The sequence below is a fragment of the Pimephales promelas genome, chromosome 6 (assembly GCF_988280905.1).
Source record: "Pimephales promelas chromosome 6, fPimPro1.hap1.1, whole genome shotgun sequence".
Lineage (NCBI taxonomy): Eukaryota > Metazoa > Chordata > Actinopteri > Cypriniformes > Leuciscidae > Pimephales > Pimephales promelas.
The window spans coordinates 10218565-10241182 of record NC_142774.1 but is presented as its reverse complement, the minus strand read 5'-3'; the positions used below and the strand labels follow the sequence as shown (position 1 = coordinate 10241182).

The following is a 22618-nucleotide window of genomic DNA, read 5'->3' as shown; positions in this document are numbered from 1 at the left end:
AGAAAACAGTGATGACATCATCCAGCCCAGTTCAGTTCTCATCCAATAGTGTCAGTGCAGTGAAGTTTTGTTTTCAAGTCAATATAGCTCAATATTAAGTTTCCCCAACTAAGGAAGCCAAATGTGACCATGGCAAGGAACCCAAACTCCGTCAGGGGAAAGAAATTGAAAAAAAAAAAAAACTTGGAAAAACCTCAGTTGGGGGACCAGACCCCCTCTGGCCAAATGAACAAACATTGTGTGTTTACATCACAAGACAGATTTTGGATTGACATCATAACTATTCAGAACATCAAATCAAGTTTGTACAGGTCACATTTACATCAGCTGCATCAATAATTGTGTGCAAAATCACGAAACTCTAAAACAGACAATGCAAATGAAATTTGACTACCAATGGATGTGTAGTGAAAATCACATACAGAACTATTCAGAAATAGACCATGTTTTGCTTTTTACAGACAATGTGAGGCAAAACATCAGTTCTGTTGAGACTTAAGGCATTTAACTTCTTACTCAACTATCAAATCAAGCCCTATTTAATTCTACTGAAACAGGTCTATTCAAAGTGAGTGGGATATACAAAGACTGGACCACTGAACATTTTGAATACCACTGGTATATACGCTCATGTCGACAAGCCATATGGAGCGTTCACAACCACCATCATCTATATCCAGCCTTTCCCAAGTGAACACTCTGACAACAACACAGCTAAAGAGAGGGGGATCAGCTGCAAGATCAATGTGCATAGCAGTAGGAAGCAAATCTCTGTAAAAAACGATGCAGGACGGCAACAAATTGTTTCGTTAAACTCTGCTATCACCAGGAGAAAGCAATCAGAAGACCTTGCCAGTCAATTCCAGAGAGAGATTATCAAGACAGAGATCATAAATCAGCTGTTGGAAGCGAAAGGAAAAGTAGAAACAATGGATAAGTATCAGATACCCTTACGAAAAAGAAGTTTATTCAAGTGTGCTACTTCTATAATATACTTTCAGTCTACTTTTTATGTACTTCTCAGAAATATACTTCAAATTGCACTTAAGTATACTTGACTTATACTGACAGAAAATTCTAAGTATATTTGGCCTATACTTGTTGAAGGAGATATACTTTTAAGTATAATTAAAGTATTCTAAGAATTATTGGCTTGTACTTGTGTTTACTATGTAGATTGAGTAGCTTATTAAATACCTTTTTTTTTTTTACCTTTTGTTTGATAGTAACAAGCTTCTGGGTTGAATAACTTATAGAGTAAATCAAATAAGCATGGAACTCAACCTGATCTTGTACACAATAATAATAACCCTTACGAACAATACGTTTATTCAAGTGTTCAATTAGTAAACTTCTTTTCAACTAAAAATAAGAAAGCATTCTTTCAGTCAACATTTTATATATGCTTCTCAAAAATATACTTAAAATTACACATAAGTGTACTTTACTTAGGCTATACTGAGAGAAAATTCCAAATTTGTCCAAATCTTTTGATTGAAATATACTTAAAAGTATAATTAAGTATTCAAAATATACCTGGCTCGTACTTGTGTTAACTCTTTTGATTAGCCTATTCAATATACTTTTTTACATCGTTTTTCATACAGTCTTATGAAACTTAGATAGTTTGAAAATATTGATTAAAATATTGATATAAAACAGATGTTGTATCTGAATTTTCGTGTAAGCTAGTCCACTGGTAGTGTACAGGAATTTACTTTAATTCTACTTTACTCTTTCCACACCATTGACTGAATTTTCCACCTATACAGTAGGGGGCGCAATGACTTCTTCTAATGCAGAATCTCTGGATTAAAAACACAGGAGAAGAAGCTAAAACAAGTCTTAAGATTGCTCATGCAAATGTAAAATAATGTGATCATCAAACATTAGAGAGCGTGTAAATCATAACTGCTTAATGTTTCCAAATGAAATGAAGTGTAATCCATGAAGAGAAAATAATAGTGAAGTCTTGGACTTGATCTACTCCACTCTGTGTTTTGATCATCGTTCTGAATCCGATCAATGTGTAGTCTTTGACAAAAATTATATTTTCTAAATGTTTTGGTTTAAAATGTTCCCTTTCTTGATGAATCTTACCAACATTCAAGTTTTGATAAAAAAACCATGCATGGAGCCAATAAAATGTTTTATTTTTATTTTTTTTATTCATTTATTTTTTACAGTTAAAATTATTTTTCAAGTATAAATGAAGAGTTCAGATGCAAAAGCCTCTAAATGCCATTTGAAATTTTCTTCTTTAATGATGATTTTGATCAAACTTGTATATTTAAGTTCAGTAATTTCACTTAAATAACAATTAATAGGTAATTGCCATTTAAGTGAAATCACTGAACTTAAATATACAAGCTTGATAAAAATTATCATTCTACAAGAAAATTTCAAATGGCACTTAGAGGCTTTTGCATCTGAACTCTTCAAATAATAACAGGTCAACATAGTAGTATAGGCCTACTGCAAGTGCAAATATAAAAAATAGTAAACTGTAAGTATAATGTTAAGTTCACTTAAAGAAAACTTTCAGTAAACTACTAGTTTAGTAGTTTTATACTATAAGTTTTATTGTAGTTTACTCTCAGTAATCTACTAGTTTAGTAGTTTTATACTACGACTATCAAAGTGTACGTTCATAAACTAAACATGTTCCACAAGTATTAAAAAAGTAAACTACAAGTATACCCATAAGTTCACTTGCAATACAAATGAGAAATGTAATTATGAACTAGTTGTGGACTTAAAGTTTACTACTAGTACACTTAAACATACACTTTTATATACTAAAAGTGGGCCAGTTTAGTCCCAAGCAGTAAACACTTACAATTTTACTACTGGTACATATTGACATCAGTATACTTACTACATAATTTATTCTTAAAACTATACCTGAACTTGAAGTATACTTCTTTTTCGTAAGAGAAAACAAGAAGGAATGGCTTGGAAGAGAGCAAAGAATTTATCAGAGAGGAAGAGCAATGTATAAAGTATAAAAGTATAAAAAGAGAGTTAGAAGGATAAACAGATGAAAAAAGAAAGATGTAGGTTTCAACCAGTGCTGTCAAGGCCACAGAAAAGAGTCTGCAAACTCGAATCAAATACCTTTTCTAGGGGACAAATATCGACCATATCAATAAACAGAGCATTAAAGCAAGCACAGAGGAGTGAAACTAGCAGGGCAGATAAACATACTTCAATTAAACAAATGTAATTCTAAGCTTTAAGATAAGATTAATAAGATACGCAATTTTCAATCGCTGAATACATGTACATGTCACGCTGCTATTTTCCGCATTAAAGACCAACCGTGAGCGCTGATGGAATCTAATGCTCGATGGAATCAGCTCAGCATAAGTGAAGTAAATGAATTTACATTTCATCAAAAAGATTGTCAAACGGAGGAGAACGAAACGGATAAACATCCACCCACTCTTCCCTGGATACAAAGCGTGTGCTGTTATTTGGAGAGAGTGCAAGAAAAAGTTTCTGGGTTACAGTTTGTTGAGGTAGAGGTCAATGCCACCACACTTCTGTATGATCCTAAAGTACATGACAAGAAAGTAACTCGGGTGTACACTCATCCATTGAGTTGGTCTAATTTTTCTTTCCTTCTGTGAAATGGTTTCTTGAACAAGAAATGCATTTTGCATTTTGATTAAAGATTATGAGGGCATATTAATTAAAACTAATAATGTGACAGATAAATCATTTAAAACAATCATTGAAATATAATTATATAAAATAGCACTTGTCTATTTTGATTTCATTGTGACTTTAAAAGTCTAATGCTAAAAAAAATGTCTCTTTGGAGAGTTGTTGAGGTCATATATCTATCTACAATTTAGGATGACAACTTTTCAGAATGAAAACAATTTTTCTGAAGCAAAGCAAGAAAGTATTGTTTTACAATCAGATTGTCATAGAAGGCTGTCTCCATAAGCTTTGAATATGTCTGGTGGGTGGAGGTGTTGAGAGGGTGTAAACCACTCCAGTTAGAATTGGATGAGTGAAAATGTTGCTGGTATTTTTGGAAGTAAAACATACAAACTGCTATTTATTGGCTAAGGCTAAACTAGCAAATGTACTAATACTAATGATTGAGCTTAAGGTTAAAGGTATAGTTCAATGAAGTTCAATAGTTCAGATCATTTATTTTCTTCCAACTCCACTTACTCCCTTATTTCATTTCCCCTTGGGAAGCTGTCCAGATTTTTCACCAATGACTTTCAATATGTGTCTCTTCACAAGAAAGGATATGCAAAAATATCACCTGATGGTACTCAAATGCAATAAAGCACAGCAGAGATATAATGAAATACATAAAACATTTTGCGGTTTTCATCAAGAGCTTGTTCTCAGTATGCTCAGATCTAATTTCAGAATAGCATTTAGACTTTCTTTGCTTTCACAATCTGAGTGTAATTTACATCATGGTCTTTGGAGAACAGCTAACATCATTTAAAGCAAAGGATTCACGTAGAAAATCCAAGCAAGCAAACATCAAACAAGCACTTGAGGACAGTGACGAAAAAAAATAAATAAATGGTGTACCTTCTGGAAATGGTACCACACACAATTTGACTGTCAATCATATTTCAAAAGTGCTTTTGAACTGCAAGGCCTATTTAAAAAGCAACTCTGGGCTCCTCATATTGGTAGCTTAGGAGAAGAAAAAGTGTTTTGACCTAATTCATTGCATGCTTAAAAATACTCTCTGAGATTCCATGCATAAATTCACCAGTTCACCTTGTACCTGAATAATAATGTATTTGTGTATTACAGTAATGGACTTTTTCAGACAAAATCAGACAAAATTAAGTCTGATTCGTTGTAATAAAATGTTTAATAAAATTACCCTACACTTTAACTGACTTCTCAACCAAATGGTTGAACACATTTTGATTCACTATATTTTATTGAGAGGAGTACCTAATTTAATTCAAAATGATTGAGCCATCTCTATCATCTGGTTGAGGTATATAATGGCAAAAAAAAAAAAGAAAATCCACTAGATTTCACAGTGTCTATCAACAGCACTTGTCACAACACTTCTTCTAACGTGGATGTCAGAAACAAATAAATCACCCCAGCCATGTGAACTGTTTTTGGTGGAATTTTGCAAGCTAAACATACACTGTGCAAAAATATTGTTGGTTTAACTTAAAAAAAAAAAAAAAGTAACCTGGTTGCCTTAAAATTTTAAGTTAATTGAAATGGAAAAATTGAGTTAATACAATGAAGGAGATTGATTTAATCATCAGAAACTCAAAATATTATGTTATCTGAAGTTGATTTGACAAAAGAAAAAATGTTGTGATTACAAATCATGAAAATATTTTTTTACAGTGTATTTTTATTTATTTTTTACAAATTACACTGTAAGAGCCCTAACTTTACAAAATGATGTTACTTCTAAATATATTTTTAATAATTTTTCAAAAACATGCCCAACCAAACGGTTGATTTGGCACATAACGGTTAATTGTCACCCTTTTTGAGAATGGACGTTACAATGCACTATTAAAACTTGTTTGTAATTCAATTATGCTTTGGAATAAAGACCTAAGTTTAGTCTTTAAAAGTATGAAAAAGTTATGGAAGTTTTAAATTTACATTAAATCAAATATGCTGTACTAAATATGTTTTTCTTTTATATAAAATATATATTTTACAAAATATTTTTTTCCAATAAAATTACTATAAAATCAAAGACATATCTAACCAAGTTGTGTTCCAAATTTGAAGTTGATATCACAAAAATGAGATTTTGTTTAGGCGTAATACCAAAAATGACATGATTTCCATTGAATTTAACGGTATGCATTCTGCTGTAACAAATTAATACATTTCAGACCAGATATCACTTCTGTTACAAAATATGGAACCTTGAGACTTGAGACCTTTCTGATAATGTGTTTGACAAGACGAGAATAGGTTTTGATCATAAATTATGATGGGCAATGAAAAAGTATGGCAAAGTATGTGTATGAAATCCGGTACCATTTATTACCATTAAGTGACATCATTTGGTAGAGACCGATATTTAAAAAAAATTATGGGATGTGTTGAAAAAAAATACATTGAGTGTGGTTACTAGTGACATAAGAAGATAAGAAAAAGGTAAAAAAAAAAAACATTTTTCCATCACTTTTTTCTTGGTGCGGACTGAAAAAAGTAAAAATGCAAAAATAGCATAAATAAAATATTCAATCAAGACCAATTCATTTTAGTGAACTGATTAAATCAAACCTTATATAAGCAAACCTGTTAAAATAAAATAGTTCCAGACACTGATAATCTATAATTATTAATAAACATCAAGGACTGGATCAAGATTGTTAAGGGAATATGCTACACAGGATGTTCTGTCAGGAAAACACAAGAACATATCCCATAACATAGGATTCAGAGGAGGAGTGTCTAAAGCCAGACGGGTGAAATACAACAAAACCGGCGATAAAGATTGTATCAAAATGGAGACTTCAACAGATCCTTTCTGCTTGAAACAATGCCAGAATGTGTGACCAACCATGAATGTGTTCCATGAACTAGATCCTGTGCGTTACATGCAATACCTGCGGCATGTGTACACACTTGCCTTATAGATACTTTGTGATTCTATCAGAAGCTGCGAGCTCTATTTGTCAACCTCATAATAAGCTCAGACTCGCAACTGTGCCACAGCTGCTCCAAAACGCCTTACGATTTAACATAATCAAAATGCACTTTCACAATCACTAGCTGGAAACCTTTCAGATGTCAAAAAAATAAATAAAAAAATGTCAGGTAACTAAAGGCCTAATTCAATGCCATGCAAATCTAAACTGCACTGCATATTTTTTTTTTTCGTCTGCCTTTGTACACTTGATACAGTGTGAGCTGGAGAGCGAGGTCTGACCACATCTGTTGATGCTGGAATAATGGAATCAAGTAGGAAATATGCATCTCTAATAAAGCACGTGAAGCCTGTCACGGAGCACTTACAGCAGATGACAGCATGCAACGAATAGCGAGTGACAGTGCAGCTAGAAACGAGTTTTGGTTGCTGATTTTCTTCCATTCCTTTTACTTCGGATGCACTTCATAGTCTGTTGACAAATTATTGCCAGTTTGAAGCTTATATAAGCCTTATTTAGGTTAAATGCATTGACATTGTATAAGAAAAATGCTGTTCTCTGTACAGACCAACACAATCCCTTATCCACAGGCATCATCCATCCTGTCAGAAAATTATCCTCCAAATCAACTAAAGAAAAAAATCCCACTTCCCTCTCCACAAACACGGTCACACGAGGGGATTTGGAAAGATAAAAAGCTTTTGTTTCCACTCTGTTCGTTCACTTCCTCACATAATATACTGTATGGAGAGAGAAAGAGAAAGTTTTTTTTTTTTTTTTTTTTTTTAGTGCAGTAATATTTAACAAACCTTGCACTGTCTGCAGGGAAGGAATGGCACTTGCTAACAAACCATAAAGCTCTAGATGTTTCAATAAAGCGTTCCTTTAGAACAGGGTCAATGAACTCTATTCCATTTCTGAAGAACTACTCATTAAAACCAAGATGCTTCAGAAAATTACTTGTACTAACAACATGAACAAGGCAAACACCATCTTTACACGCAATTAGCTGAAAATAAAATAGTTTTTTATCTTCTATCTGTTAACACACTTCACCTTTAAAGCATATATTTAATTGTACTTTTTAGCTCATTGAACAACACATTTAACTGGTATAATCAAGCAAGGCAAGACTATAGAGTAGTCTAAACTCTCGGCATCAAATTATAGTGAATTTTTCAAGGTTCTTTAGCCGCTTCTCAAAAAAAAAAAAAAAATCAAAATTCACAAGAGTGAAGCTGAGCTCAGGGCCCCAATTTAGTCTTGATCGTAGACATATTTCCATAGAAAGAACAGGTCTATGAGTGTGAGGAACATTTTGGAGTACGATTTCTGTGTATTTCTTACCAAAAGAGATTCATGAATCATTAAGAGGTTTTTTTTTTTTTCATTATAACACTCAGGCTCTTCCAGCCAGAGTTAGTGTGATGAATTACAGACTAAGAGGGAAAAACACTGATGGAAAGACTTTGGTTTGAGGGCATGAGTGACGGGTCATCATTGAGGGTTGTTTGAACCCTTTTGGTCCGGCCTATTAAAGAGTCCATCTAATCAAGTTTTGTTTCTTATGGTCTTTTTTAGAATATTACGTTTTTAGAATATTTTTGTCACATAAAATTGAGAAGGAAGATGAAGGAGGTGAGGAAACATAGCTTACCAGTTAAAGATACTCAACACAATAAAACAAGCTAGTCTAAACAAGGAGGACACAAAAGAAAGGAAAGAAAGGGGGAAAAAAGCAATAATGCAACAGCTTACATGGATAGGGTAAGACAACAGAACAAAGAACTGAACAAATGGGCTTAAATAAAAGAGGTAATGAGCAACTCAACAAGAACCAGGTGTGTCACATAATCTGCAACATATGAAAACAAGGAATGTAAACCAATAAATAACCAGAACAGGACTAGAAATTAAACAGAAGACAAGGAAACTAAACATGACAAGGCTATGATAACATTTTAAAAATCTATTATGTTTCACCATTTGCATTGTTGAATAAGATGAATCCCTTAAATGAGCCGATTCTATATAGACTGTAATGTTAGTTAAGGTTTCTTGCATCAAATGTACTTAAACTTAAAATGAAAAATTACTATTAGATTAGTAACCTTAAATGAGTCTTATATGCATTATCTGTTAAGCATTGAATGCCCCTCTCCCCCCCAAACACATTGTTATTAAAGTCAAATATGTTTACTTTAGCAGAATCAAATCATATTTTTTGATAAAAAAACATTTAGTGCACATGTAATCCATGTGGCCATCCCACAAAGGTGCAGTATAACTGCTTACATTGCTCAATCAGTGAGTCACAAATCCCTGGTGTCCAGTCCAGTCCAGTCCACACCCTGATGGGCCAGTTTCTCCTCATCCGTCAATGGAGTCACGACCTTGACTCGTTGCCAGTCTACACCAAATGGCCGCATTTTAAATCACTTTAAATATTCAGCATTTCAACAGCCCGAGCTCATCATCTGGCGTTAAGCTTCTGCTTTCTGCAACATGATTTAAACGGCACCTCAGCTGAATATGCTGAACTATTGTTTGAATTAGAGACAGTCATAAATCAAAATGTCTGCATACATTTACCTCAGGACATACTGTAGTGAAATGGGAGGAAAGAAGAGCCAGAAAAACTGCAAAAACACCAGAAATCAAGTAGTTCTCTGGCCTCTTCTAAGCAGTTTCCTTAAATAAAAGTGGAATACATTGAGACCAGGGTGCAAAATTCACCAAAAGGCTGTCAAGGCACCGTTTTTGTACACTGAGCTCATGAACACGAACACACTCAGCTAGAGTTTCTCCATTTGGGTTGCTGAATCCCACACAAAGATGAGCCCCTTAAATGGGACAATTCTACATTCTTCTATAGCTTTTTTGTCTCTTAAGTCCATTTATAAAGTTAATTAAGGTCTTTTTGCATTAAAAGTACTTGCAAATATTTCAAATAAATGAAATAATAACCATATATGCATAATTTGTTCTTTGAAACAGTAATGTACCCGATGTATTTAACAAAACTGACTTACAGAAGTCTTAACCCTGGAGCTTTCTTTCCTGATCGTTACATTAAATGGTTTAAGACTTAACCCTTGGCTAACTTGATTATTAATACATATTATATGGTTGAAATATTTCATTTCATACGGTGACATTTGATTTTTAAAGTTGTTAAGATCTCTTCTAAACTTTTGATGAGACAAATTATGAAATCAGTTAAGTCTCCAGTTAAGGAGAAAAACCTGAGTACAGTGTGTGATGTTGTTGAGGTCGCTTCTAAAACTTAAAAGGAGACCATTGTGAGAGTGTTAGAGTTTTTATCTCAGGAGACAAGTGTTAGAAGCAGGAGACTTTAGTCAAAGTCTTAATCTGATGTTAAAGTAACCTATTTATTTATTTTTGTCTAGGAGAAACATTTGAGATGTTAAAGAGATCTCATTTATGATCCTTTTCCTATTTAGCACCAAAACTCTGGAACAATCTTCCTAACGTTGTAGGGGAAGCAGACACACTCTCTCAGTACAAACCTAGACTAAAAACACATCTCTTTGGCCTATATAGCATACACATAACTATAGACTTCTACAGTATAATTCAATTTCAATGCATTGTTTAGATCAGCTGGAACCAGGAACATGTCCTGTAAATCCTGATGTTCTTGATACATCATAAGAAGGATGGCATCTACACTAATATTAGTATTTCCATTTATCCAGAGGGACCCTCTATGGTGGACCTGCGCCTGGACCCATCCCAACTCATCCTTAAGTGCCGACCTCATCGACATGACAGCCATCGGCACTGATCCTCAACAACTCGTCTCCATACCGGCATGATTACTTCGACTTCCAACCAGATAGAAATGGATAAATACTACAAATGTTCCGATCCAATCTGACTTGTAATGCTGCCCGAATCACACACTGTTCCTTCATTGGCCAGAGGAGAACTGGCCCTCCGACTGAGTTTGGTTTCTCCCAAGGTTTTTTTTTTTTCTCCATTCTATCCCTGATGCAGTTTTGGTACCTTTCCACTGTTGCCTTGGCTTTTGGCTTGCTTAGTTGGGGACATTTAATATTCAACAATATTGTTAATATGCCTTACTTCAGGTGGACGATGACTACTAGTTTTCTAGAAACAAACTTTGTCTTATTATTTTCATGTTATCACTATGAAGCTGTTTTGATACAAATTTGGCATAATTATTCATACAATCTGTATTGTAAAACAGGATATAAATAAAGATGACTTCACTTGACTAAGAGATCAACAGAGATCCTCCTGAGATCCTAATACAGTAAGTGAGTGGAGAACCGAAGCCAAAAATTTAGCTGGGATGCCAATTCCAAATAAAGTATTAACGCCATGTTAAGAATCCATTAGCATTCCCATGATTGTTCATGCCATTATGTGACAGAACAATAGGAAAGCCTTAGGCGAACAACTTTGGGGAGTTGTCATATTGTGCCGAGGAGTGTGTGAGAGAGAGAGAAACAACGAGGAAAAGAAAGGGAGTTTATAGCCAGGATCGGGAGATGAAAGCTGAGCTCCAAATTTCACAAAAGCTGGAAATTGGCAGTATCAATCAGTCTCTCACCCAGAGAGCAAATGTTTTTATCCGCTTGTTTATCTGAAATCAAACTCTTTTTTCACCGGCTGCATCTTATGTTCTGAGCTATTACATGCTTCCTGTAAAACATATTCCAAGGAATGGCTGAACAACCTACTTGTCATTGCAGTGAGTTGAGTGATGTCTGGGCTCTATGATTTCCACAATGTCTAAAATGCAGATGAAATTGTTTATTCTCGGAATTTGGCAAAATGTTGATGAATAAATCAAAAGTAGGGGTGAACACTTCACGATAAAATCACGATTTGGACTTGGTGACCATTAAACTACAAAAACTACTAGTCTGCATGTTATGTTGTGGTGTATTAACATGATAACTTGATATACATAGAATCCTAAAACCTACCACAATAACTTGGTTTAACTTAAAGGGATACTCCACTTTTTTTGGAAATAAGCTCATTTTACCACTCCCCCAGAATTAAACAGTTGAGTTTTACCGTTTTCAAATCCATTCAGACGATTTTCTGATATTTTGAAGAATATCAGTAACCAGACAGTTTTTGGTCTCATTGACTTCCATAGAATTTGTTTTTTCCTACTATGGAAGTCAATGAGACCAGAAACTCTCTGGTTACTGATATTCTTCTAAATATCAGAAAATCATCTGAATGGATTCGAAAATGGTAAAACCCAACTGTTTAACTCTGGAGGAGTTGTAAAATGAGCCCATTTCCAAAAAAAGTGGAGTATCCCTTTAAATGTACAATCAAATATATTACTATTCAAGGATAAAATTCAATTAACAATGTTTTAAATAAAGTTATGCTTAAAGTTAGTTGCTTCCAACTTCACTAAGCCTTGAACGTTGTTACAAAATAATTTGGGAAAAATAAAATAATTTCATGAGGCCCTAGATATCCAATTACACCAGCAATTCCTAACAATCTTGACTAGCCAATTATCAAAAAAAAAAAAAAAAAACAAAAAAAAAACGCACAAACGTAATAAAAACAACTATCCCAAATAATCAAAATCTAAATGAAGTCCTTATATGTATTTTTGACTGTTTAATTCCTGAAGAGCAAACTATTTAGACAAACTGTGTTTAAATAGATTGAAGTGAACACCAACAGGATTTTTCTGCCCATTTAACCATACATTACATCTGTGTTTTACAGACCACAAGGGCACTTGTCAGTCAACCTTCATGATTCCACCTATTACTAATTGACTATTCCTTCATGATCCCACATATTACCAATTGACTATTAATACCTTGGTTATGAATTAGCACAGAATGTTCAGTAACCCCAATTGCAATGGTATTTCTGCAATCATCCCTTTCCACATCAAAGCAACCAATTCACATAATAGTCAGACAGACTGTTGGCCTCATATTCTAACATTTTTTCCAACCTAGCTTTGAAAATTCAGCTTCGGGGCATTTAGATCCAGACAACTGGACTGTCTGTCCTTAGAGCTGTGCATGGTAAATGGCACATCTCTGTGAGAGGTCAAGGAACATCATTAGATCAAAGCATGTGTGAGCGAATGCAGAAGAGAAAAAGAACAGATACCTGGATTTGTATTACTATGTCTATGCTAATTTATTTGGTCAAAATAAGCTTACACCAAACAAGTTTACCGTCACAAAGTATTTAGTACAGGACATGACTGTAGATCCCAAAACATTACAGTGCGTCTATGAACTAGCCTTCCCCTGCACCATATTCTCTCTAACAGAATAAACAAAGATGAGCTGTCTATAATTTAATGTATAGAGACGTCTATCCTGCTTCTGCACTCGGTCATTAAAGCTGCGAAAAGAAAAATGCTCCGCGTCTTCTTTTAATGGGAAGTTTTTTTTTATGAGAAGACATGATTTTGGTTTATAAGATCTAACACTTCATTCCATGGCAACTTATTCCATGAGGGGAGAAAAAAAAAAACATAAAAAACATAAAACAGTGATTTAAAAACACACAATTGCTCAGAATATAGCCAATAGCTACTTAAGGGGAAATGTAATTTTCCATCAGACATTAACAATCTCTGCTTTTTTGAAGGGAAAAAGTCTGTACATCACCGATCAGTTTTGTTTTGTATGAGCCTCTTATGCTCACCAAGGGTGAATGCATTATATTAAAAATGCTGTAAAAACAGATTTAATGTTACAATTTAAATAGCTGCATTCTAATTTGTATTATTTTCAACTTTTCTTTATTCCTGTGATGGCAAAGCTGAATGTTCAGCAGCAATTACTCCAGTCTTCAGTGTCACATGATCCTTCAGAAATCATTTTGATAGGCTGATTTGATACTCAAGAACCATTTGTCTCTGGTTCGTTTATCTTTTTGCTCACTGCATAATTCCCATAGTTCCAGTTGTGTTTTTAATGACTATTATTTAAATGAGCCAAATAAGTTGTGTTCAAACATTTGACTGATGGTATGAAACTCCAAGAAGTTTGCTAGTTTGTTCATTTGCAAACTTTGTATAGTGGTTATATAACTTTGCCAAAAAAAACCTAGATATACCCTAGACACGAGTAAACAAAGACAAAAACAAGTCTAAAATGAGATTCCTGCTGTGAGCTCTGGACTTCAGGAAACTGAACGATGTAATATCCAGCATAATCAACCTATATTCAGTCTGCACTGCTCTGAGAAAAGCCTTAGAACAGTTTTCTACACTGTCCAGCAATCAGCCAATACAAGGAAGACTTCAAACACCCCATTAATGACATTATGATCATCACTGATGTACAGTAAGTTAATTTTGAATACGAAGGGCCCTATCATACACCTGAAACAATGCAGCACCAGGTACAGTTTTTCTTTTTTCTTATTTCTGAAATAGACAATTGAAATCTGGTCTTAAAGTCGATGGCGCAATATATATATATATATATATATATATATATATATATGTGTGTGTAAATAGCGAATCCGCCATGGCGAGAGTGCAACTGGCTTTTAAAGGGAATGGGAGATGAGACTCTGGTTGGTTGGTTTATTGCATGTTATGCCCAAAACACACCCATTACTCATTGAGAGAATAGGGACAACCCTTTTAGCCCATTTTAGACCACCCGCTGACCATTTTTCCTGTCGGTAAACTAGCAAAAGTGGATTCGGACACTTGTGCCGTGCGCTTTAGACCCTTTAGCAGACCATGCTCTTAGATAGAGCCCTAAACATTTGATTAATACGGCTCATCAGGACATTTTGACAATTATAAAACTATCTAGTGACAGACCAATAAATTGCTTAATATTTTGAGATTAGCAACCAAAAACCATGCCCACTAGGACAATTAATACTTACTCACTTCCATATCAGTTGACCACTAATGTTTAAAGCCAATTTAATGATAATGGCACAGAGAAACAATATCATAGGATTCTCAGAATTATGTATCAAAATCATTTACAGGCAATCAGAATCCATCCTGCTTTAAAGAGCTTGAGCATTTAAAGCAGCAGACGAAAACTATAGACGAGAACTATATTGTGTGTTGGTGTGGACACCAATATCATTCTTGTTGTAAATGGGCTTTAACACAACCCAAAACACATAGCACAGCTAAGGCTAACATTATCAACAATAGAATTTGTAGGTTAATCAACCGGACCAGCAAAAAAGAAACGGCAAGCATTGTAAATCTAACAGGACATTACCTGTGTGACCAGTGGCTCCAACAACCTCTCCACAGTCAGCGTGCGAATCTCAAGACTCTTGGGGTCCCATTTTAGCAAGACTGGGGACGTAGCACTCGTCATGTTTACTCTGGAAAGAAAGGAGAATAGAGAAAAGGTGAGGAGTGAATTTTTGAAAGGATGAAAGAGATGTTAAAAACAGAGAATGACAGATTAATAAGACGATAAAAGGAAAAGGTGCAGACATCACAGACTCGGTTATCAGTTTCATGCTTCATGACTTTCTTTGCAAAATCAAAGGCCGGTGAGTCTGCCGCACATCTATTATTAAAACTGAAACGCTTATATTTTGAAAAAGTCTTTAAATGTTGCACATCCATCACGCTAAAATTGAGACTATAAAAGATTCAGGTGACACATTATATTACAGGCTAATGACTTCAGAAGGAGTCTTAATGTGGGATCCAGACATTGTTTTTGCAAGTCAAAGTGCATTATCTCACTTTTAATGGAAAAAAAAAAAAACACATAGAGAGACTAGAGTGATCAAATTATATTAACCATAAAGTGATCTAAATTTCTCAAATATTAGTTATGAACCTAAAATATAGTTGCAAAGTTCTCAAACTTCATAAACGTTTCCTTTAATTTGGCATCTGAGTTTACTAAACAATTACATAACCTTTGGCATGATACTTGAAGTTACTTTTTTTTTATTGAATAATGTTTAACTGTTTAACCCTCTGGGGTCTAAGGTGTTTTTTGTGTCCTTGAGATGTTTTGACATGCCCTGACATTTGTGTTTTTTTCAGTTACTTATAAACATATTAATGGCAAAGGTGAAATTGCACTCTATATAGCACAAACAGGGCTACCATAATATGTGAGCAACATACATATTTGTATTTTTGAGAGAATATTTTTTATGCATGCGTTAAAGTCTCTGAAATAAAGCTACAAAACACATACTAAATATCTGTCCACAACATTTTTGACTAATAGATGTTGCTTCAAATTGATCTGAAAATCATCCTGCCTAATCATTCACATAAAACAATAGATTGTTTTAAATTGTGAAAAACATTTTTTTTTTGTTTGTTTGGAAAGGCAATATGCTCAAAGGCCCAACCCCCTCATATATATATAATTGCTGTAGCCCACTAAAATTTACACTTTCAAAACAACAGAAACATAGCAACATGGCCAGAAAATACTGCAGCACTGAAAAGGGTAACGTATTTAAAATAACAATCATAAATATAAACACGTATAGTTCATTTAAAATTCAGTTAAGAAAATGTCTTATTGATCATCAGATCTGCCAACATTAGCCTATTTCTACACATGCTCTCGTTGCACACTGTTGACTTTTTTCCTTATGTGTTGTCATGTTTTTTTACGTGATGTTTGTCCGATTGTTGTTTTGATGTGTTTAGAGTATATACGCTAACATAATAGATATTTTACTAAATGTATTTTATTTTTTTTTTAGTGCTATGAACTATGTAATTTTTTTCTTTTTTTTTAGGGTGACTCTTACCAACTGTCTAGGGACTGCGGATGAAAAATAGCCTTTAGGCTAATTCTGGCATATTGACAGAAATGTTTATGAATATGCACTGTCCCTGTACTAAATAAATAAATAAATAAAAAATAAAAAAAAATAAAAGAGCTAAAGCTCCGTTTACATACTGTTCACATTTATATCTTGCCAACACAGGCCTTTTGAGATTGCCACAGTGTTACTGTGATGCGTGAGATTGCACTCTTCATGATAACTTATTTAAGTGTGGCCATCCGCCACCCTGCTAGAATCAGCTTTTAGAGAACCACTACTCAAAAAGCTAGAATCCCGCCAACCATGACATCTTAGGTTAGAGAATATCGACTTTCATTTGGTAGTGGGGATCCTGTAAAGTGGGTACATTTTCAATCATATTGTCATTCACGGGAGCACTGGCCTAGATTCCCTCCTGCATCTTTAGATCCTGCATACAGATACTCATTACAAAAAAACATATGCACGTAGGAAGCCCAGCTCCAGGCCCTTTGAACACTGGTAATGTAAGCAGGTGGTTCCTGATTAAGGTAGACATCTGAGGTACAGGATCAGGCCTGTGTAGCAGGAGGGAGAAAAGTTTACCTAACTGAGGGGAAACTTAAGAGAAGAAAAAGCCTTCAAGCTGCGAGAGAGTGTGGAAGAAAGAGTGTGTGAGAGTTTGCGATTTCCCCAGAAGCAACTTTTACACATAGTTGTTCTTCATGTTCTTTATATTTGAGAGTTCCATTTCGCCTCTGTTACAGAATTGTTCTGGAATACCAATGCATACCAACATTCATAAATCGTGTGTTTGAAGTAATCTTTGGAGTGAATGAATAATTCTTGATCACTTCTGTAAGTTCACTCTCTTTTTTGAATCACTTGTATCCTGCTTTCATGGCTTTTCATGCATGGACTTACTGAATGAGCATTGCATGATCAGTGTTATTTTAGAAGTATTTATATTATTATTCATTCAATTTTATTTTTAGATTTTCAGTTTTCATTTTTATTAATATTTTGATTGTTAGCAATATATTTGTATTATTATTTCTATGTAGCTTTCATTTACAGTATATGTATTCCAGTTTTAGTTTAAGTAATGATAGTACTTCAACAAACTTATTTATTTTTCCAGTTACTTGCCGAAGCAACATTTAAAATATTTTAAGTTATTTTATTCTATTATGTCAGCTTTATTTCAGTTCTGGAGTCAGTTTAGAATTAGATGGGAGACATGAAATATTGTGATAAAGCAAGATTTGAAATTACACAAAAGGATCTCCTTTTGAAAAGTACTTTAAAGTGAAAATATTACCGATATAATGATGTGCTGAACAAATGACAATTTAGGATTTCTTTAATTTTCCTTTTTCCCTATAGTGGTTTCATAAAGATTGTTGAACTATGTGCCAGAATAGTGTCACATGATGAAGAACAGATAAGCATGTATTATTTTTCCAATACTGGCAACAAGAAAGTTGGCTTGAACTATTAACATTAAAAATGACACAATTGAACAGTCTAGAGAGATCAAACCATCATCCACTGTATGCTCCAGTCACATAACCATTCTTTTGTGCTCAAACTGTGTTTTGTTTTTCCTCTTTTCTGATGTAGCTGTCAGTGAATCCTCAAGAGAGGATCCCAACAGTCTCAGTTGTTGTGTCAAACACACACTCCAGAGTCCTACACAACAGGCGTAACAGCGATTAAACCACATGTTTGATACCACTCCTGCTCAGCTTTACCCCAATTTTACACCTTGAAATTGGTGTAATCATTCACACTTCACCACTTAAAAATAAAGTGGGTCAGTGGGTCTTTGCAGCAACAAAAACTCTCTTCTTATCAAGAGCCATATTTCACTGTATTGAAGGTTCTGGTTCCTTGGAGATGAAAAAGTATTTGATGTGTATAAACTCTTATGATGACTATTATGGTGGGTCCTTTGCAAAAATTAATCACAGGTCTGTTCTGATAAGGTCACAGGCAGTAGAGATGAAAACTATGCTAAATGCCCCCCAAAAAAGTTATAGAAAAGAAACTAAGCAAAATTTTAATATTTAGGGCAGAAAACTAGCTTTTTAAAGAGACAAATCACTTCCTATATTTTGTGTTGCACACAGGTGAACAAAATGATGAGGGAAACAAAAATATCTTAAAGGGTAAAGTATTATTTCACTTTTCTAACTTCAGTTAGTGTGTAATGTTGCTGTTTGGGCATAAACAACAACAGTACCGAAGTTACAACCAAAGTTCAAAGCAAAGGAAGACTTTGCTTTTAAAGAAAATGACTACATGTTGTGAGTCAGCTCAAATTTCTGTCTCACAACAGTTCCTATATGAGTGATTTATAGATTACCCTAACAGAATATCCTAATTGAAGATAGTTAACTTCAAATCAGAAACATAGTAAATGCATCAACTAACCATTCAGAGACATCTTGTTGCATTCTACAAGTTGTCACTTCTTCTTGAGTCTCTCCATCTTTGACTGACTACATTTTAACATTAAAGGGAGAACAGTTTCTGCCATTTTAGTTTGCAGCTGCTAATACACAGGAGCTCTTGAAACCCCGCCCTCTGCAGCAGCTCATTTGCATTTAAGGGGCCAGGCATAAAACGTTTTTGCAAACTCTCAAAAAGTGACAACTTTAACATGCTATATAAAAATATATTTTGTCTTTTATCTATTTTGTGCTAAAACTTCACACACACACACACTGATGAGGACATTAGAGCCTTATTTTACATCTTGTGAAAATGGCATTTTACCACCCCTTGAAGGGGTTAGTTCACCCCAAAATAATCTGTCAGTAATTACTCGCCCTCATGTTGTTCTAACCCCGTAAGACTTCCGTTCATCTTCGGCACACAAATGAAAATATTTTTATAAAATCCGAGACCCCTCCATAGACAACAACACAACAACCACCTTCAAGGCCCAGAAAGGTAATAAAGACATCATTAAAGTAGCCCATGTGACTCCAGTAGTTCAATGTTATGAAGTGACCAACAAAAAAACAAACAAAAATAATGACTTTATTGAAGAATTTCTTCACTGTTTCAGTCTCCATACACTGATTACATTGTAACCACAGTTATACGTCAGGCCAATTGGCATTGGCATTCTAACGTAGAACCCACACACTACATGTCCGGATTTACTACATGATCAATGTAGGAGACTTACACGGAGGAGAAGAAATTGTTGTTTTACGCACACAAAAATGATTCTAGTCACTTCATAACACTAAGGTTTAACCACTGGAGTCACATGGACTAATTTAATAATGTCTTTACTACTTTTCTGAGCTTCGAATGTGGTTGTTGCGTTGTTGTCTGAGGGGTCAGAAAGCTCTCAGATTTCATCAAAAATGTCTTTACTTGTGTTCCGAAGATGAACGAAGGTCTCACAGGTCTGGAACAACATGAGGGTGAGTAATTAATGACAGAATTTTCATTTCACGACATGCACATGATAAATCACTTTTTTTTTTGCGACTAAAATATTACTTTTATTGACTTGAGTAATACGTAAAAACAAAACTGTAAAATATAAAACACTATATGTTATGGAAATAACGTTGGTCCTGTGCAGTTCATAGTAATATTAATCTATTTCAGTTTTTTGTTAAACAATTCAGGAACTGTTTTGGTCACCATCTGATGATAAATGTGGGTAATCAACAAAACAACTTGAGATGCACTGCTTTAATGCCCTGAATTGGTTTTCTACACTCTAAAAATTGCTGGGTTTGTCAAATATGGACAAACCCAGCCATTGGGTTACATTTTTTAATTACATTTTTAACCCAATGTTTGGGTTTGTCCATATTTGACCCAAAGTTGGGTTAAGCATTTTTAGAGTGTAGAACTAGATAAAATAAAATAAACTTTATCTTATACCATCAGGTTTAGCAGTTCACTCGGCAAAAAAAAAAAAAAAAAAAAAAACACACACACACACTCCAAGAAAACCGAAAAGGACTTCACGTTTATTTATAGGAAAGAAAAAGGTCTATTTTCACAGTGAGCTGACCAGTATATCACACAGCCATCTCCAGAAAAGCTCGCCGGAAGGAAGCTGTGCAAGATCTATTTCAGTTCCATTATCACCGAATAATGCTTCAATTATCCCGCGGAAATGGTAACAGGAATAATTACACTATTTGTGCATGGTTGCCAGGAAGATAATAACAGCAGTCATAACGAGGAGAGCGAAATGGCAGAAATGCGACACTTTCACACATGCAATTTCTACACAATGGAGTCAGGACGGGTCAGCAAGATTTCATATGGAGGAAGAGCCGTGTTAACTGAGAGACTGCCACAAAGACAAGGGAATCCTTACCGCTGATTTGACAACACATGCTGTATTATCAGAAATGAAGAAAGTCATATAAAGATATTCTATTGTGACAGATGTAAAATATTACATAGACAACTAAGCCAATATATTGGTTGTTGTGTTTTGTATCATTAAGCCATTTATAATAACTGGCCTACAGTTCACAGCAATCCATTTAGAAATCCAAAAAAATATGGCTTGAATTGGAAAATATCTTTTTTGCGGATTTTACATAAGGGTTAGGGGGCATGATTAATTGCATTTACCAATGAAACGAATCAAAATGAAATCCCACTAGATTAACGGATCAATTTAACAACCCTCACATAAAGTGATAATCGTCTGGGATGTAAACCTGTGATGCCGTGCGACACTTAAACAGTAGAGAGGATTAGAGACAGCTCAATCAGCCTAGACTCATCGTGACCCCATCACACACACACACATACACACTTCATGCACAGCAGACTAAAGCCAGCACAGCCATTTTTGACCTCTTTTATTCACTCCAACTCCTTACGCTGACCTCAATATGCCGATGCTAATATCTTTCGAGAATATAAGATGAAATTGAATGAAACTATGACGTTAGCAACTTTGAGTGCAATTGAGAAAACAAGGACACTGGATAACTCAAAATATCAAAGGGAGGCTGACTCTGTTTTGCATATTCCTGCCTCGCATCCTAAATTTAAACCCTGAGCCTAAACTTCTTTGCAGAGATCCTGCCCTAGAGTGGTGAAGATAAAGCTTAGATTAACCCACACTAAATATCAGACAAGCAAAACATCCAATACCCACAAACACACACCCCCTCCTGTGTTCCTGCATTAAAGCTCCCCAAATAAATCTTCTGAATTTCGAATGCAAATAAGAAAAAAATAATACAATTTAGCCTTTTTTTTTTTTAACTGATCTGGTGCCAGCTTCTCTCCCACAGTCTATGAGTAGTTTCAGGTCAGCTTTTCTAAGTGAAAGTAGAAGAAAAACATTAACATTTCATTTTACAGAACAGTAAATCTACAGTACTATTTATGGTTGTCTTTATTTATTTGCTATCCATAGCTATTATTGTGTTGAAAAACTGCAGTGAGAAGCTTCTCATTTGTTGCCAACAGATTTACAAATGATTCTCATTTTAAAATTTGGGAAGCATGTTGAACATACTGTAAACGAGTCGCTCCAAAAACACATTATCATGAGCTGCTTGCTTGAAACACAGTGGCATGCTTCAATCTGAAACACGCAACACATCAGACAATATATTTACGCAATTAAAATGCAACAAATGGCAAATTCATATAGGCTACTAGCCAATAATTTGTACTCACATTCGGTGCTTGTCGAGTGTTCATATTGCTAAAATGCTAAATATATCCTGCATACAGAAGCTAAATGGCGCCACTAGCTCTTGCAGTGCTGTCGGTAAAGTTAAGGACACAAATACTCACAGCAAACTAATTTTGTGGAGGTTGTTGAAGTTGGAATCCTTGAAATGCTTCGGGTCACTACATTCAACAACCGAACTTTTTGACTTGCCCTCTCGTAACTTCTGCATCATTGAATTTGGTCTACAAAATCGTAGCGAGAAATAATAATGGGGGATTGCTCGAAGTGTTGGGCCAGTAGTCAATGTCTTTATTTGTCAGTTCCGCTGCAAATACTGTGACGTAATTGTCCAAAAAATGTCATAGAGAACAGAAAAATCTGAACAGGTCGAAAAATATGAACAAAACAGAATATAAAGATATAAACGAAGCACCTGAAGGGAATAATTTCATCTTTGAATTTTTTTTTTTTTTTTGAATTTGAATTTGAATTTGAAATCTTTATTTCAAACATAAAAAGAAATTATATA

At 34.6% G+C, this 22618-nt stretch overlaps 1 protein-coding gene across 2 annotated transcripts in view; it reads right to left on the bottom strand.

The window, feature by feature from the left end:
- ctnna2 (catenin alpha 2) overlaps positions 1–22618 on the bottom strand; it is a 443954-nt gene that overhangs the window by 404839 nt on the left and 16497 nt on the right. Inside the window, exons 1-2 of one of the 2 annotated variants that reach the window (XM_089132075.1) lie at positions 18840–18963; positions 14888–14996 (exon numbers count right to left, since the gene is read on the bottom strand). In XM_089132075.1, coding sequence (XP_088988201.1) covers positions 14888–14989 — 102 coding nt within the window. In that variant the 5' untranslated portion in view covers positions 14990–14996; positions 18840–18963. Of the gene's footprint in view, positions 1–14887; positions 14997–18839; positions 18964–22618 lie in introns of those variants that run through there. The other variant, XM_039689255.2, reaches the window with a different exon arrangement.